The sequence below is a fragment of the Lithobates pipiens genome, unplaced genomic scaffold (assembly GCF_037356315.1).
Source record: "Lithobates pipiens isolate NorthernLeopardFrog02 unplaced genomic scaffold, aLitPip1_a1.2 Scaffold_25, whole genome shotgun sequence".
NCBI lineage: Eukaryota > Metazoa > Chordata > Amphibia > Anura > Ranidae > Lithobates > Lithobates pipiens.
Window position 1 is genome coordinate 172,084,666 of NW_027507787.1, and position 17,910 is coordinate 172,102,575.

The 17,910-nt window shown below is 41.1% G+C and overlaps 1 protein-coding gene across 1 annotated transcript in view; it reads left to right on the forward strand.

Annotated features, from left to right (window-relative positions):
* LOC143930663 (alpha-2-macroglobulin-like protein 1) overlaps positions 1 to 17,910 on the forward strand; it is a 177,732-nt gene that overhangs the window by 150,561 nt on the left and 9,261 nt on the right. The window contains exons 29-32 of the mRNA XM_077455162.1: positions 165 to 346; positions 9,156 to 9,371; positions 14,711 to 14,835; positions 16,765 to 16,855. Of these exons, the coding sequence (XP_077311288.1) occupies positions 165 to 346; positions 9,156 to 9,371; positions 14,711 to 14,835; positions 16,765 to 16,855 (614 nt within the window). The remainder of the gene's footprint in view (positions 1 to 164; positions 347 to 9,155; positions 9,372 to 14,710; positions 14,836 to 16,764; positions 16,856 to 17,910) is intronic.

Genomic DNA, 17,910 nt, shown 5'->3' on the forward strand with positions numbered 1-17,910 from the left:
CGAATCAGAATATTTTGTGGCCAGACTATTGGAATGACAGCCAGGGAACTAGCATTCATAAGCAGTGAGGTCAGCAATGGCAGCCTATACGTGTCTCTCATAACATAACATTAATGTATTGCTTGAAGCAGATATTTTAATTTGTACCTTACATTTTAATTTAGGTGAAACCAAGCACTGGCTGGGTACTGGCTATCGTCATGGAAATATTGAAATATCCTCATACGCCATCTTGGCTCTGCTTTCTGGCAAGACAATCGACCACAAAGATCTTGAACAAAGTGCTTTTTCTGTCCATTGGCTTGCGTCACAACAAAATCCATGGGGTGGCTTCTCCTCTTCTCAGGTTATATATTTGCTTTACAATTCTCTATTTCTTCTGATTATAACTGTTACTTTAGCACATAACTGCACCTTGAGGATCTCAGGATCGATTAAGAAATTTTTCTCTCTGTTAAAGCAGAACTTAACTATATCTGAGCACCATAATCTGAAAATGCTGTGTAGTTCATGTTAAATATTCAAAGCAAGCTCACCCATCCATGTCCCCTTGCTTTATTGTGTTGAAAAATTACTTGAAAAAAAAAAAACGCCCCCCTAGCAATTCTAGCCACATTACTCTAGTAAGGGCAGAATACTCATGTAGCATTTACTTCCTGAATCCATCTGCCCTTAGCACAGGCATGCAAGCAGAAGGTTGTACTTAGCTGAAAAAGGCCCTGCTCCCCTCTCTAGATGAAAGAAAAAAATGCCCATGAAGACTCCTGGGATGCATGACATCATTTTGACTTATGCCACAAACCAAGAAGCAACTAATGAAATATCCAATAATAATGTAACAAAATAGTAATTTAAATAAAATATACCTTCCTATCTATTTACTAAGGCTATCAGCATAAATATTTACATAGTTCATGCTGATTGATAGTTTATGTCCTCTTTAAGCATGCCAACATTATTCTCTAACAAAACACATTAGTAAGTGCTTGGCAACATTTTTGGCTGTAAAAAAAGATTGTCCACCTACCATTCTACATTTCACTGCTGCGAATAGAAAGGGAACCCCCATTGGATGGCAGGAGTTCGATGAGTATTAAAGTGTCACTATACCCAAATCATAAAAAATGAAATAAATGGTATATTACATGCTGTTCATACTCACTCAGTTACTATGAGATTCGTTTTCTGTATTCTGCAAAAGACACGGTTGATCCTGCTGTTCGGTATCTCCACCTTCTGTCCTTGTCAATTCAGCTATGGATTTTGCAGCTGTGGTGGCAACTCTGCACATGCTCAGTTTTCTGTGAATTTCTATGCTGAGCATTCCCTCCCTTTCATCTGAGCAGCCCATGTGACTGTAAAGTCACACAGGTGGGTGTATATATAGTGGTAAATGACCACCAAGTCCCTCCCTCCTCTTCCATGCCAACTGTCCAGCTAAACACAATTGGGGTGGAATATTACATGTAGATTAATGGAGGCTTCACCTCTCTCTTATTTTAAGACAGAGGCTAGAGGGGTGTGACACGGCCTGTGACTGGCAGAAATTCGCCCACACCATGTCATTGCCAAAAATTAAAGACTTGATTTCAAATATATATTTGTATGATGTTTTAAAACAGTTAATTGATATTAAGCATTTTTTTTTACTCTATATTCCAAAGTCTATTTTTTTTCAACGTGTGACCAGCAGCAGAGGACTAGAAGTGCCTTCTGCTTATGTTTCCCTGCCAACAGGCTGGTAAATAGCTGGGTCGTGTGACAGCTGTACATATAACAATTAGCTAAAAGGTACCTGGATTTTTTTTTTTTTATTAAAGTAATTGCATCCACATGCAGAAATAGAAGGGGTAATGTAAATTAAACAGTGTGTTTAGTATAACTGTAAATATCCAAGCATTAGTGTGCTTAAAAATGCAGGACGCATGTTTTGTATTCACTCTTGGGGTGCACAATTATTTAAGCTGAAGTTTAGATAAAAATATTTATTTTCTTCGGGGGCGTGGTCTGGATCGGCATGGTGTGAGGAGCGCAACTCGGGAGCTCTGTTTGAGAACTATGCGTTTCCTTATTTCCTGTGGCTATCCTAAACTTTTCTAAACACCTTACGCTGCCTGGATCTTCCCCCACCTCATTGCCCATGTCTCTGCCAAAAAAAGGTGACTGACACCATTGCAAAGCTGGATAAATACCGGCTCAAAGAGAAGGAGACCCTGGGCGAAAATGGCAACTCCACGTCCACCTCCACAGACTTCGCAGCAACTGGTATGGCTAAAGTACTGGAGGCGATATCAGACTGCAAGAGCACACTGACCAGCAAGATTGAGGAGATGAAGATTGACCTATCACTGATTCGACAGGACCTGCAGAAGCTAAGGGAACGTGTTACAGAGATGGAAGACTGCATCAGCCACGTGGAGGTTGACCTGCTGCCATTACAGGTTTCCACTGAGAGGCTTCAGCACCAATTGAATGCAATGCTCTCCAAACAGGACGACAAGGAGAATAGGCTCCTTGGATTTGTGGGGCTGCCTGAGAGTGTGGAAGGCTCAGATTATCCCTCGTTCCTCAAGACTTTGTTCATCTCCACTTTTGGTAGGCCTGCATTCTCTACATCCTTTGTAGTAGAGAGGGCCCATCGATTGGCAGCCAGACAACCACCGCAAGACAAACCTCTGTGTACCTTTATCGCAAAATTTCAGAATTATAGAGCCCAGGATACCATCCTCCGCCTCACTAGAGCAAAAGGTAATATCCCCTTTAACAATGTCAAAAAAATTGTGTTCCCGGATTTTTCTGCGGAGGTCCAGAAAAAGAGGGCGCACTTCACAGAGGCAAAAAGCAACTCCGGATTCGATACATCTCCTTTGCTATGTTGTTCCCAGCTAGACTACGGGTCGTGGGAGAAAATAAGGCCTACTTCTTTGACACCCTGGATTCTGTCTTTGCCTAGCTGGAGGACCAGGATGCACCCGACCAGGTCCCCGCAGGAGTGCGAACCCCAACATTGGAACATCTGCCACCATCTATCTCAGGACTGTGAGTAAAGAGAATGTGCTAGTTGGATGAACTACTTTACCCACATGGACTACCACTCACAAAAGGTATTATGTGTCATAATTCTAGCCCACTGTCTCACTCCTTGCCTACTGATTTTTACAAGCACCATTTTACCCATGCCCACGTACTCTCTCCCATTCACTTCTCCCTGCTATGTGACACCAGTGGTAGAAAAAACAAATGTATGGACGGAATCTCCCCTGGTTATGTTTTTTTCTATTGTCAGCCACATCAGTCATCATTTGGACTATCTCAAGTTGCTCCCTGCCCTAATATCCGGTTAATGGGTACACTCGCCTTTATTCTGCTATACTCCCTCAACCCATTGTTTTCTACACCCTATACTGGGGATCGTGCTCCTTGTACTGCTGTACATTCTTCAGCGAATGTTCACCCCCCTAGATGTGGGAGCCCTACCAACTCCTTCTGTTCCATTTTGGAATTGGAATGTGTTTAAAGTAACTCAAGTATTGTTTCCCTGGCCTGTCTGGGTATACCTGTTAGCTACTGGCAAGTGCTTCAGTTAGTATTCGCCCAGCCAAGCCAGTGTATGCTCTTGGTTAATTAAAATGTGATCTCGGGATAGGTTGAAAAAGAGTAGATATGTATGTATAGCTACACATAATAAATGTACACATGAATCGGCTCTCAATCTGATTGTAAAACTCCCTTACCTATACATTTCACGCCCGTGTATTCTGTTATTACTAGTCAAGTTTACTTACCCAATGCCTCCCATTCGCATAGTGGTGCTACGGTCCCATTTGGTTGCCTGCCGCTGTGGATCAGGTTAGGTGCCAATAACCAATGTATTTTACCATGGCTTCCATAACGTGGAACGTCTGCGGCCACTGGACCAAACCTAAGCGAACTCTTACCTCAAGGCACAGCGAACAGATGTCTCAGTGTTGGTGGAGATCCACCTTATGGGACAGCTGCAACTGGCCCCTAAAAAGTCCTGGGTAGGATGGATATATCAGGCCCCTTATACTGCAAATTCTAGGGGTGTTGAAATACTGATTGCTAAAACTGCACAGTTCTCCCTTTTGATGCTGAGATCTGATCCACAGGGCAGGTTCCTATTTTTGCACGCTATGTTGAATGGGTTAGAAATGCTATTGCTGGCTTACTATGTACCACCTCCATTTCAATTTCATATCGTGACAGAGGGATTAGAGTTTGTCACAATTTTCAACTGTGCTGGCTATATGGCTAGGGGATTTTAATACTGTAGTTGACCCCAATCTGGATAGACTTGCCTCTGTGCCACTAACCACTCCCACACCTTCCCACATGAGATTCGGGAAACTCCTAAGTGAATTCGCACTGGTAGAAACCTGGAGACATGGACACCCAGGTAACAGAACCTTCTACTGCTTTTCAGCAACATAATACTATGTCCCGCATAGATTTAATTATTTTATCCAAATCCCTGCTACCAAACCTGAGTGACGCAGGCTTCAGCCCACGCATATTATCTGACCATACGCCTTATTGGATAGTACTTAAAATGAGTTCCCCTCCCCCCTCATATATGTGGAAACTCAACCCGTTTTGGTTGATAGTTATTCCAGATATGGAGAGAGTACGGGATGAATACGATTTTTTTTTTCCAAGTCAATCGTGACTTTGCTTCATTAGAGACAGTATGGGATTCCCATGTTTGGATAGTCCTCTCCCAGCATATCTCTAGATACAGGAAGTCCTCTGCACAGGTAGTCCAAAAATCAGAAGAAAGAATAGTAGAAGTGGAGCAATCCTTTAAAAATAACCCCTCACCAGTCATGGCAATTCAGGTTAAACTACAGGACCACAGTGAACAGCCTCCACTTTGAAAGAGCAGAAAGGAAAATATTCTTCAAGAGACAGAGGGTATACGAAGGTGGGGAGCGTGCAGGGCGCCTGCTTGCCTATTTGGCACACTTGGAGCATAAACCGCCCATGGTGGGGTCTCTGCACGATGCAACTGGCCAGCTCCTTTTTTTGCATCCCTATACTCGTCTATCACTAACAAATCCCCAGCTGACCTGACTGATGACTGATTTCCTCTCTACTGTTACATTTCATACGCTAACCTCCTCGCAGGTTGAGATGTTGAAGGCTCCCATCTCCACTGATGGAAGAGGTGATGTCTCATCTTGCCCCTTCCAAGGCCCCAGGCTCAGACAGCCTTCCCCTTGAATTTTATACGAGTTTTAGTGAGACATTAGTTTCCAAACTACATGAGCTATTTTCACATATCTTTAAGTCTGCCTCTGCACCCAAATCCATGGGTGAAGCCTTACTCATACCCAAGCTCGGCAAGGGCCCAGAACTTCCTGAATCTTAACAGCCAATTTCCCTCCTCCAGCTTGATAATAAAATATTGACCAAGGTCCTGGCATTAAGGTTAAACAAAGTGATCCTGAGTCTTATACATTCCAACCAAACTGGGTTTATGCCTGCTAAAAACACAGCATTTAACCTACGTAGACTCTTTATGAACATACAAGCTGAACGCGACCTGATCGGCTCCAGAGTGGTAGTGTCCCTGGCCCAGTTTGGGTTTGTAAGTGGATTAAGCTTCTCTATCAGGCTCCAGTTGCCAGGATCATGGTCAATGGCAGGGTTTCAGATGCTTTCCCTCTAGCCAGGGGCACACGACAAGGGTGTCCCCTATCCCCTTTATTATATGCCCTTGCGGTGGAACCTCTAGCAACATCGCTCCGAAACGCATCCTGGGATTAAGGGCCTGCGCAGCGGTCAATTGGTGGAGACGGTTAGCTTGTATGCGGACGACATGCTCCCTTATTTGGAGGATGCCGGCCCCTCTTTAACAGAAGCACTAAATGTAACAGAACAATTTGGACATTACTCAGGTCTCAAGATCAATTAGGACAAATCCCTATGGAACACCCCAACGTATATACCATGCAGATCTTTACATCTTTGGAAACCATTCTGAACTCCTTCATGTGGGGGAACACCCGCCACAAATTGTCCTGGAAAGCACTGAAAAACCCCACAGATCTAGGGGGCACTGCGCTTCCTGACTTTAACGAGTACTACCTGGCAGCACAACTGTCCCGTTTTTTTTCTATTTAGACAAGGGGGATAAGGAGCGCTATCTGAAACTGGTGTGCTCCCCCTTTTCCCGAATTAACACACATTCTTTTCATCTCCTCTTTAGAGACCCTGGTGACCCATAAGTTCTGGGAAATTAAGAGATTGTTGTATCATCATTGTAAGGTGTAGAAAGTGGTGAGGCGCAGACTCAGGACTCCCTCCACGCATAGTCATACACCCCTGTGGGACAATCCCTGTCTGGCCAAGCTCCTACAGATACCCGACCGTAGTCTATGGATTACTAGGGGAGTTCTATATTTATCGGATGTTTACTGTGGGAGGGTCCTGAAATCATTCCAGCAACTTGAAGACAATTTTGGTTTTCCCAATTCAATGCAGTTTGGTGAACTCCAGCTCTGCCACGCTCTTCAGACCCAATTTCGTAAACACCTCCCCAAACCTAGAGCAATTACATATCCTGGATGTAATACTTGGGTCAGAGTCCCAAAAACGTATCTCAACATTTTATAATAGTCTCCTTGTACCATCTGCTACAGCACTTGCTTACCAATTAAAAGATTGTTCGGCTGGAGATGTGGGGAGATGGAGGATGAAGAATGGGAGGAAGTGTTGGATGCACGCAAGTAGGTCTTCCCTACATTGTCTGACCGCTTCACCCAACTTTATATTCTACACAAATCTTATTTGACCCAATATACAGACCCAACTACAGTCCACTATGCCCTAGATGTGGAGGTTCTGTTGGTACCTTTTTTCACATTATATGGTCCTGCCCTATGATTCAGGGCTACTGGTCCCAAATGGTAAAATTAAGTCTCGATGAAATGGGGTCCCCCCTCACACTCTGCCCTAAGCAGTGTATACTGGGAGTTTTCCCAGACCCAGATTCTGATAAATTTCTTTAAACTTTCCTGCTATAATCATTATTCATGGCAAGACTGCTTATCTCACAAACATGTCTTAGGGCACTACCTCCCACTGTCCTGGATTGGATAGCTGCAGTTAATTCTGTGCTATCTTACAAGAAAAAGTTATATACTCACAGGGGGTGTCCAGTTAAGACCCCTTTCACACCACACCGCTCATAGCATGGGCGGTAAAACACCGCTATTTTTAGCAGCATTTTACTGCCGGATTTGCAGCGCATATCGCCCGCTAGCGGGTCGCTTTTACCCCTGCTAGCGGCCGAGAAAGGGTTAAAACCACCGGCAATATGCCGCAATAGCAGCGTTTTGCTGACGGTATTACAGCGCTGCCCCATTGATTTCAATGGGGAGCAGCGGTGGAGGAGCGGTAAGCACACTGCTCCTTCACCGCTCCAAAGAAGCTGCTGTCAGGACTTTTCAGCAACTTGAGGACAATTTTGGTTTTCCCAATTCAATGCAGTTTGGTGAACTCCAGCTCTGCCACGCTCTTCAGACCCAATTTCGTAAACACCTCTCCAAACCTAGAGCAATTACATATCCTGGATGTAATACTTGGGTCAGAGTCCCAAAAACGTATCTCAACATTTTATAATAGTCTCCTTGTACCATCTGCTACAGCACTTGCTTACCAATTAAAAGATTGTTCGGCTGGAGATGTGGGGAGATGGAGGATGAAGAATGGGAGGAAGTGTTGGATGCACGCAAGTAGGTCTTCCCTACATTGTCTGACCGCTTCACCCAACTTTATATTCTACACAAATCTTATTTGACCCAATATACAGACCCAACTACAGTCCACTATGCCCTAGATGTGGAGGTTCTGTTGGTACCTTTCTTCACATTATATGGTCCTGCCCTATGATTCAGGGCTACTGGTCCCAAATGGTAAAATTAAGTCTTGATGAAATGGGGTCCCCCCTCACACTCTGCCCTAAGCAGTGTATACTGGGAGTTTTCCCAGACCCAGATTCTGATAAATTTCTTTAAACTTTCCTGCTATAATCATTATTCATGGCAAGACTGCTTATCTCACAAACATGTCTTAGGGCACTACCTCCCACTGTCCTGGATTGGATAGCTGCAGTTAATTCTGTGCTATCTTACAAGAAAAAGTTATATACTCACAGGGGGTGTCCAGTTAAGACCCCTTTCACACCACACCGCTCATAGCATGGGCGGTAAAACACCGCTATTTTTAGCAGCATTTTACTGCCGGATTTGCGGCGCATATCGCCCGCTAGCGGGTCGCTTTTACCCCTGCTAGCGGCCGAGAAAGGGTTAAAACCGCCAGCAATATGCCGCAATAGCAGCGTTTTGCTGACGGTATTACAGCGCTGCCCCATTGATTTCAATGGGGAGCAGCGGTGGAGGAGCGGTAAGCACACTGCTCCTTCACCGCTCCAAAGAAGCTGCTGTCAGGACTTTTCCCTGACGTCCTGCCAGCGCACCGCTGTAGCGTGAAAGCCCTCAGGCTTTCACACTACAGACAATGGTGCAGCTTCTTTAGGGCGGATTGCAGGCGCTATTTCTAACGCTATAGCGTCTGCAAAACGCCCTAGTGTGAAAGGTGTCTAAGTATGGTAAAATTTGGGATACTTGGTTAGAAAAGGCCTCTACATGTACCGAGATGGAAGCAGGTTTCGGTTTAACATGGAGACTACAGAGTTGACAGTTTTTTTTTGTTTTTTTTTATCCTCCAAACACTGTGTATGAGACTATCGGACGCCATCTCAATTTAGCAGATGCAAGGCGTGTCATGACAGTGTTTGTATTCAAATATGTCTGGTTAATTTTCTTTACTTTATTTTTCTTCCAAATCTGTACAATACTTGTAATATAATTGTGATTATCTTGTAAACATACACTCTTCTCAAATAAAGAATGTTGTTTGTAAAAAAAAATAAAAAAATAATATATATATATATATATATATATATATATATATATATATATATATATATATATATATATAATTATTATTTTTTTTTTTTTTACAACTTTAGTTGCATTACTGATTGTGAATGCATATGATATACAAAGGTGTGTAAATGGAAAAATATGGAATTAAGTGACATTGTTTATAATTGATTTTATATGTTACAGGACACTACATTAGCTCTTCATGCTCTTGCTAAATATGCCAAAGCCACCAACCACAAGAAGGGAGACTCAACTGTTGTTATTGAAGATGATTCAGGATTTCACAAAGAGGTTCATGTAACCAAGCAGAACAGCCTCCTTGTCCAAACAGTGGATCTGCCTAAAGTCCCAGGAACTTACACCGCCTCTGTCAAAGGAGATGGCTGTGTTTACACACAAGTGAGTAGAATGCTGTTATTTCATCTGCCTTGAGCTGTCTAATGTTTCCAGAATGTGCAGATGGTAGATCTTGTTGCACCTTTTTTAGGTTTAAGATCACCTATAAACCTGTGGCTCCCCAAATCTGAGTAAAGAGACAAAAAGGAAATATAAGTTGACGTTATATTACTTGAACTAAACTATATTGCTTAAAAGTTCCCCTTTTTCAGATCCAATACCAATAAAACATTAACCACTTGACTCCTGGAAAATTTACTTTAACAATTGCCTGTTCATGCGGCACTGTACCCAAATAAAGTTTATGTCCTTTATTTCCCACAAATAGAGTTTTATTTTGGTGGTATTTGATCACCTCTGCATTTTTTTTTTTTTGGAACTATAAACAAAAAAAAATACTCTTGGAAAAAAATATATATATTTTTTTTACTTTATGCTATAAAACATATCCAATAAAAAAAAAAATTAAAAATCGAGTTTCTTCATCAATTTAGGCCAATATATATTCTGTTCTATATTTTCAGTAAAAGAAATACCAATAAGTGTATATTGATTGGTTTGTGCAAAAGTTACAGCATCTTAAAACTATGGGATATTTTTATTTATTTTACTAGAAGTATTGGCAGCTTTCAGTGACTTATAGCGAGACTGCGATATTGAGGTGGACATTCTGACACTTTTTGGGAACCGGTGACACCAATGCAGTGATCAGTGCTAAAAATATGCACTGTCACTGTACTGATGACACTGACTGGGAAGGGGTTAACATCAGGGGCAATCAAAGGGTTAACTGTGTGCCTAGCCTGGGTTTTATTACAGTGAGGGAGGTGCATTTGCTAGGGAAAGACATGTTTCTTTGTCCCTACTTTGCAGAAATACAGGATCCATGCCTTCCCTCCTATCAGAACGGCAATGTGCCTTGTTTACATTTGGTGGGTGCCAGCAGACATCGAGTCCACAGTACCTGTCAATCAGCTCCCATTGTGTGTCATCACAGCAGGAGTGAGCCGGTGGAGCACATTTGCACCCCCTACTCAAGTGCAGGATCAAGTATATATACAAGATCTCTTGCACAGCAGCCGTCATGTAGCAGTAAAACTGTTAGGGCCGGTTCACACTGCGGGCGATGCGAGGCGACACCAACTTGCCTCGCCGCGACCTGCCACGACTTCAGCGGCGATTTGCAAATGACTTCTGTATAGAAGTCAATGCAAGTCGCCCCGAGGTCGCCCAGAAGTAGTACAGGAACCTTTTTTCTGAGTCGGAGCGACTCGAGTCGCTCCTCTCAGAACGGTTCCATTGTACAGAACGGGGGCGACTTGTCAGATTGTGGCGAGGCAAGTCGTGACGCCTCGCATCCTCCGCAGTGTGAACCGGCCCTTATAGGGCGGTCGGCAAGTGTTTAATGTACTTTTGTTGCAGAAAAAAATAAAGCTTTCTTAGTATTTTAGGAAAACCTTACCTGTCCAGTTTCCTCCCCAAAAAAGTTCATGACTTTCTGGTATGTAGATTCGGGACATGAAAACAGTTAAGACCCAGGAAGTAATTGACCAGCTCACTTCATTAGTAAATACCATGCACCTGTTCTCCTCCTCCAGGAAATTGTTCCCACCTACTTCTGTACTCACATGCAGGGTGTAGTATTGAAAACAGGAGAAGTTTACTGAGGAAAGGTGTGGTTGAGATTGTGTGCCTGGCTGTGGGTCAATCCACGGAGTAAGAACCTGGGCAAATTTCCAGTGGCTCCTACAGGTGTAAGTGCTACATAAGAAAACAATACAGGCAGTTCTGGAAATAGATAAGAGAAACAACATGTTCTGCTTTTGAAAATACCATGTGTGTGTGTGTGTGTGTGTGTGTGTGTGTGTGTGTGTGTGTGTATATATATATATATATATATATCTCGAAACTTCCAACTGTCCCTAATTTTGATGTCCTGCCAGGATCAGCCTTGTGCGTGCTCCATAGGTCATGCTTCAGCGCGATCTGTGCCTTGCTGTGTGTACCGGATACGGCCGATGACAGATCACTGTACCAGCAGCAGGCCATGTGATCGCTGTGGCCAGTCACAGAAGATCACATGACAGTTGTACACAATGAAAGGCTTTGATTCATGCCTTTTATTGTGTACTTTTGTGATGAGCTCTTTGATTGGTCACACTGATTACATAGTACAGACTGAGCCAATCACAGCCCATCTGTACCATGTGATTACCAGTGACCAGTCACAGCTAGTCACAACAGTAAACACTGAATGAATAGTTTTCATTCCGAAAAAGTGGTTGCTTATAACTGTAAAATGCACAGTTATAAGCAATCATAGTGTGTATATATAAAAAAAAAAAAAAAAAAACTCTTGATCACCTCCCCAGAATAGTAAAGTGTTAATATGGTACATTGTATTGCTCTGATCACTGCATGTATTAGAAAAATGTAAAAAAAATTAATGTATCCACTTCAATGCGGGGCACTTTTACCTCCTTCCTGCCCAAGCCAAATTTCAGCTTTCAGCGCTGTCACACTGACAATAGTGCGGTCATGAAAAAACACTGTACCCATAAAAAAAGGTATCTCTTTTTTCACGCATTCTTTTGGTGGTATATAATTACCACTGAGTTTTTTTTATTTTTTTGCAAAAAATAAAAATAACAAAAATTTAGAAAAAAAACAAACCATGTTTTTCTTTATTTCTAATAGGTTATTTATTTGCAAAATTGTATTTCTTCATAAATGTAGGTCCAAATGTAATCTGCTACATTTCTTAAAAATAACTCAAATCTGTGTTTATTTAGTCTGTAGGAAAGTTAAGGAGTCCATAAACTATGGTATACACTGATCAGCTATAACATTATGACCACCCACATAATATTGAGTATGGCCCCCTTTTGCTAAAACAGCCCTAACTCGTTGAAACATGGACACCAAAGTAACATTCACATGAATGGCAGGACCCAAAGCTTCCCAGCAGAACATTGACCAAAACATCACAATGCCTTTGCCAATTTGCCTTCTTATACCGCATCCTGGTGCCATCTCTTCCTCAGGTAAGGGACGCACATGCACTCGGCCATCCACATGATATAAAAGAAAATGTGATTCATCAGACCAGGCCACCTTCTTCCATTGCTCCGTAGTCCAGTTCTGATGTGACCATTGTAGAAGCTTTTGGCTGTGAACATGGGTCACCATGGACTTCACAGTCCCATGCACAACAGACTGCGATGCCCATTTTTTTCTGCTTTCAACACATTAACTTTATGGACAACATGTTCTGTATAATATATCCCACCAATTTTCAGATTCCATATTACCTTTACCTGTCAGTGGTCATAATGTTATGGCTGATCGGTGTATATAGTGGCTGTAGAAAATATTCACCCCACATTTTGTTGCTTTGCAGCTTGTAATGAAGACAAACAGTTTTTGTTTTATCCAGCTGTATTTACTCAGTGCAACTTATAACATCCAAGTGAAATATTTAACACCAACATGTCAGAAAAAAAATAAACAAAAATTAAAAACAATCACTGAGTTGGAAAACTATCACCCCCCTCCTAAAATGACTTGTAACCTCAATCAGATGTAGCTAATCACCTTCTCAATGGTGCACAAAGCCATTTGACTTTCAACTGTGATCAGCTGTGGTAATTTTGATTAGCTCAGCAAGAAAAGAGCTTTCCTCAAGCTTTTCGGTCCCTGGTAGTGCAGCTGAAGCAAACAATCAACTGTGTGTGGCAAGGCACTGTCGAAAGATCGCTGGGATAAAGTTATGGACAGGCACAAGTCATAAAATGGATACAAAAAAATGTGAAAGCCTTTATCAATGCCTAGAAGCACAGTGAAGTCTATTATTAAGAAGTGGAAGGTATTTGGTACAACAGACCCTCCCTGGATCAGGACATTGATCCAAACCGGCTGAAAGAGCCAGGAGGAAACTGGTTAGAGAGACCGCCAAGAGGCCTACAGCAACTCTGAAGCAGTTGCAGGAATTTATGACAAAGAGTGGTCATTGTGTGCATGTGACAACAATATTACAAATTCTTCACAAATGTGGCTTGAATGGGAGGGTTGCAAGAAAAAAGCCACTCCAGAAAGGCCACATGCAGTCACAACTGAGCTTTGCCAAAATGCACCTTGAAGATTCTGAGGCCACATGAAAAAAGGTGTTATGGTCAAATGAGACTAAAATTTAATTATTTGCCCTCAACACCAAACGATATGGCTGGTGGAAATCCAGTAGAGCTCACCATCCAAATAACACCATTCCTACAGTAAAGCATGGGGGTGTTTCTCTGCAGAAGGGACTGGAGCACTTTTTCCAGAAAGTTGTCAATCGGAAGGTTTACCTTCCAACGTGTCAATGACCTAAAGCAAACAGCAAAAATAACAGCAAAGTGATTTAAGGAGGAAAGGATCAATGTCCTTGCATGGCTTAGTCAGAGTCCAGACTTAAACCCATTGAAAATCTGTGGAATAACTTGAAGACTGCAATCCACAAACAGTCACCATCAAATTTTACTGAACCTAAGCAGTTCTGCAAAGAAAAGTGGGCAAATACTGAAAAGTCTAGATGTGAAACGTTAGTAGAGATATATCCCAACAGACTAAAGGCAGTAATTAAAGCAAAATGTGGTTCAACAAAATACTGACATAAGGGAGGGGCTTATCCAACTCAGTAATTCTGTTTTCTGACATGTTGGTGTTATATCTTGCAATTATTATTATTAACGATCTATATAGCGCCAACAGTTTACACAGCGCTTTACAATGTATAGGGGGGGCAACACAATTACAGTACAATACAAAAGGTACAGGAGGGCCCTGCTCATAGAGCTTACATTCTAAAGGGAGGGGGTGGTGGTACAAAAGCTAATAGCAACAGTAAAAACAGATGAATGCAACAAAAGCGGTGTCTGTCTTAATTTCAGGCTTCAGGGACACAAAATGTGATTATTTTAAAGGGGGTGATTCTTTTGTACACCCACTGTATATCTGAAAATTGATCAATCCTGATGTATTGACAGCCTATGTAATTTCTTGAGGCCTGAAAACTCCAGGACAATACAAATACCCCCAAATGAACCCTTTTTGGAAAATACATAGTCCTAGGTATTTTGTAAGAGGAATGGCGAGTTTTTTGAAGTTGTAATTGTGGGTTTTTTGGGGTTTTTTGGGGGGGAAATTGAAAAATTAAAAAAATGCAAAATGTTAGAACAGAAACTATTTTTTTTGTTTCTTTTGCTAAAAAAAAAAAAACTATTTGTTTGAAAAAAATAAATAAATGTAATATTAAAAAAAAAAAAACACAAATGTGAATGTCTTAATCGCATATCTCTCTGTAGGCACATCTACATTATTCTGAGGTTCCTGATGAACATGAAGTTCACTTTTCTGTTAATGTAACCACCGAGCCAGCTGTCTGCACCCAGGAGGCACAGAGAAAGTTTGATGTCCACATAGAAGCCAGGTGAGATCAAACATCCAATGCATACTCGAAGGTGAAGTTGACTAAAAAGTGCCTTCTGTAACAACAGTGCTGATGTGCAGGCATCAGGTTATCTGTATTAGTTTTGAAATCAACTGGAGTTCCTTTGATCTTAAGCCCAGGCTTTACGTGGGGCTTTGAAATGCTTCTAAGTCAGGCCTATGCCATGTATCCTGACAGGAAGCCCTACATCTTTCACCTGGGCCAAGCATCCAGGGGTCTCAACAGCTGTAGTTTAGCTATTTTTTTTTAGTTTGGGTCAAGATCAGTTTAGTACTATTCAGAAATGTTGCACTTATGTATCCATATATAACAATATTTTTGAATTATTGCTGCTGTAACAGATTTGGGTTCCAAACAGAGTTTAGCCATCTTTGGCAAACTAAGATTTCTAACCAGTTTTAAAAATGTTACTTTCTAAAGACATTTTGTTGTAGAGTTTCAAATGAGGACATTGCAAATCTCTTTTAAGACTGGTAGTGGTAATTTAGGTACATGAGCAGTTGTTGGGAGAAAAACATTATCCCTTTTGTTTTCATATCACCAAAGATCATGTTGATTTTTTTTTTTTCAAATATAATTTTTTTTAATAAATTGAATCCCAGAAAGGGCAGAATCAAGTCATTACATCCATAATGTGTAAACATTGAAAACTTCGGTCATATAACTTGCATGTCCAGCAAACAATTTTCTGAGGTACATAGGGTAAAATAAAAAAGGTTGGGCGGGGGGGGGGGGGGGGGGGTTGAGATGGCGATGGTTCAGGATAAAAAAGGTAGTCCGTCAATAGGGCTTGTCAGGATCATGCCGATTTTTAACCGAAATAACTATTTTCTTCTTTTAGGAGTCTTTTAGATTCCCAAGGTGCATGTAAGGTTCTCTACAGCTTCCAGGCCTTAATTTCTTGGTATGCTTCTTTTGTAAGCCTGGTTCCAAATACCTCCCACTCCTTTTAAAAATATCCCAAGTTTAAATATTTCATAGCAAGCTCAGAACATAAAAATAGTCTTTAACCACATTACTACCCCTGTTTTGTTTTGAAATGGAGTGGTGGACATGTATTTCGAGAGTGCCTTTAATAAACTGCACTTCAGAAAACACACAGGCTCCCAGTGTGCCTGTAAATGGCTGTGATCTGAGTCATCATCAGACATCTCACACCACAGACACAATAGGGTAGATTTATGAAAGGAAAATAGGCTGTTTACTTTGCAAGGTTATTTTTCTAGCTTAGTTAATATGGCCAATTTTTCGCTTTGCAAAAAATACTCAATCACATCCAAGGAAAAAATAAAATCACATTTTTGCTTGAACGATGAAAGTCAGCAGAGCTTCACTTCTTTCACTACGCTCAGGGGAACGTTTTCTTTGAAGTGCATTTTCTCTGTTGCAAGTGAACACTCTTTTTGCCTTTAGTAAATCAAGAAAAATGCAAAGACCTGATCAGAGTAGCTCTGCACCTTGTGACAATGATTACAAATATAAACACATTCACTTTGAGGAAGAGGAGAAAGTAGTATTTAGCCCCCCGTTCACATTGGGCCGATTTGACATGTTCTGTAAAACATAAATTTGATATGTTCTGTAAAAAATAAAGAAAAACATTGGTTGTCTGTCACGCCATCACAGCACTGAAGATGGCCTGGCAATGAAGGGGTATTACAGGCTGGTGCACAAATGGGTAAACTAAGTCATATACGATTATCATGCATCAGAACCTATCTACATACTACAGTAAGTAGCAAGAAAAAGAAAAGCAAAAAGAAGCAAGCTACAAAAATAACTAATAAAAAATTGTAATGACACCTCTAATGTGGTTGATTTATATTTATTTTTTCTTGTTTCTGATTAGAAGAATGTTAAATAAGAACCTAGAGCTGATTCATCTTAAATTAATTTGTTCTTTTTTAGATACATAGGAAAACGATCTAAAACCAACATGATTATGATTGAAGCAGAGCTTTTATCAGGATTTGTTCCAGTAGCTAGCAGCATTAGGAAGGTAGGTGCCATATACTCGTAGAAGGATTGACGTAAGGAATCTTCACCTGAAGTATTTCATAGATGAGAAGCATGCCAAGATCAAAATCAAGGTGGAAAATCATGATTTGCTGGTAGACCAAGGTCAGGAAAAGGATATAAACATTGTCCTTTGTACATAGGGACAAGAAGATGTTCTACTGGCGTGACTGTAAAATGCAGTATACCTTATGTGCATCTGGTTTAAATACAGCTTGGGACTTCAACATTTTAAAACAAAAACTTTTTTTTATTCCTTGGTAATTGTTTCTGTATGTAAATGAAATAATGGATGCTTACTGGTTCTTGGTGTCCAGTGTTGGCTTCTTGCAACCCAAAGCTCTTCTGTGGAGCCCTGCACCAATGCTACCATTTTGAATTCATATTCTGAGTATGTATAAAACCTGGCAGAGACATAATCCTGCTAAATTATGGGCATGCAGAGATATATTATGGTCTCTGACATTCTATGGGCCTTAAAAGACTTGATGATGAGTGTCTGTGAATGTGCAAGGAAGTTACTGTATCTGGTTTAGTAAATGTGCAGACATGCCACTGGCCTCTGCTAGGTCCTTTGGACCCATAGTGTCTGTACATGCATGAGATATTCACAGATATTGCACAGCATATGTCACCCTCACCCTGGCAAAGATGTCAGACGTAAAAGCTACACAAATAAGGGCAATACATTATTTAGGTGAAGATCCCCTTAAAGCTATTAAGATGTTTGTGGTATATACTTCCTAATATTTGCTTTTTTTGTATCTGTATGTTTTCTGCCCTTGACTCTTGTTTAGGCCATTTAAAGCTGCAGCAAATAAAAAATAAAAAAAGCAATATATGTGCTTTCTTTCTCATCTGTTGGGGGACAAAGGAAATCCTATGCATGCAGGTTCTACTGCCACTTACAGAAAGATTGGATTTCAGCACACAAAAAATTTAGACCACTCTAGGTTATAATGCCTCCTGTTACCACCATGTCTCAGTTTTTTAATGTCTTAAGAACATGGATGTCCTTTCATCAACTATGCTGTTTTA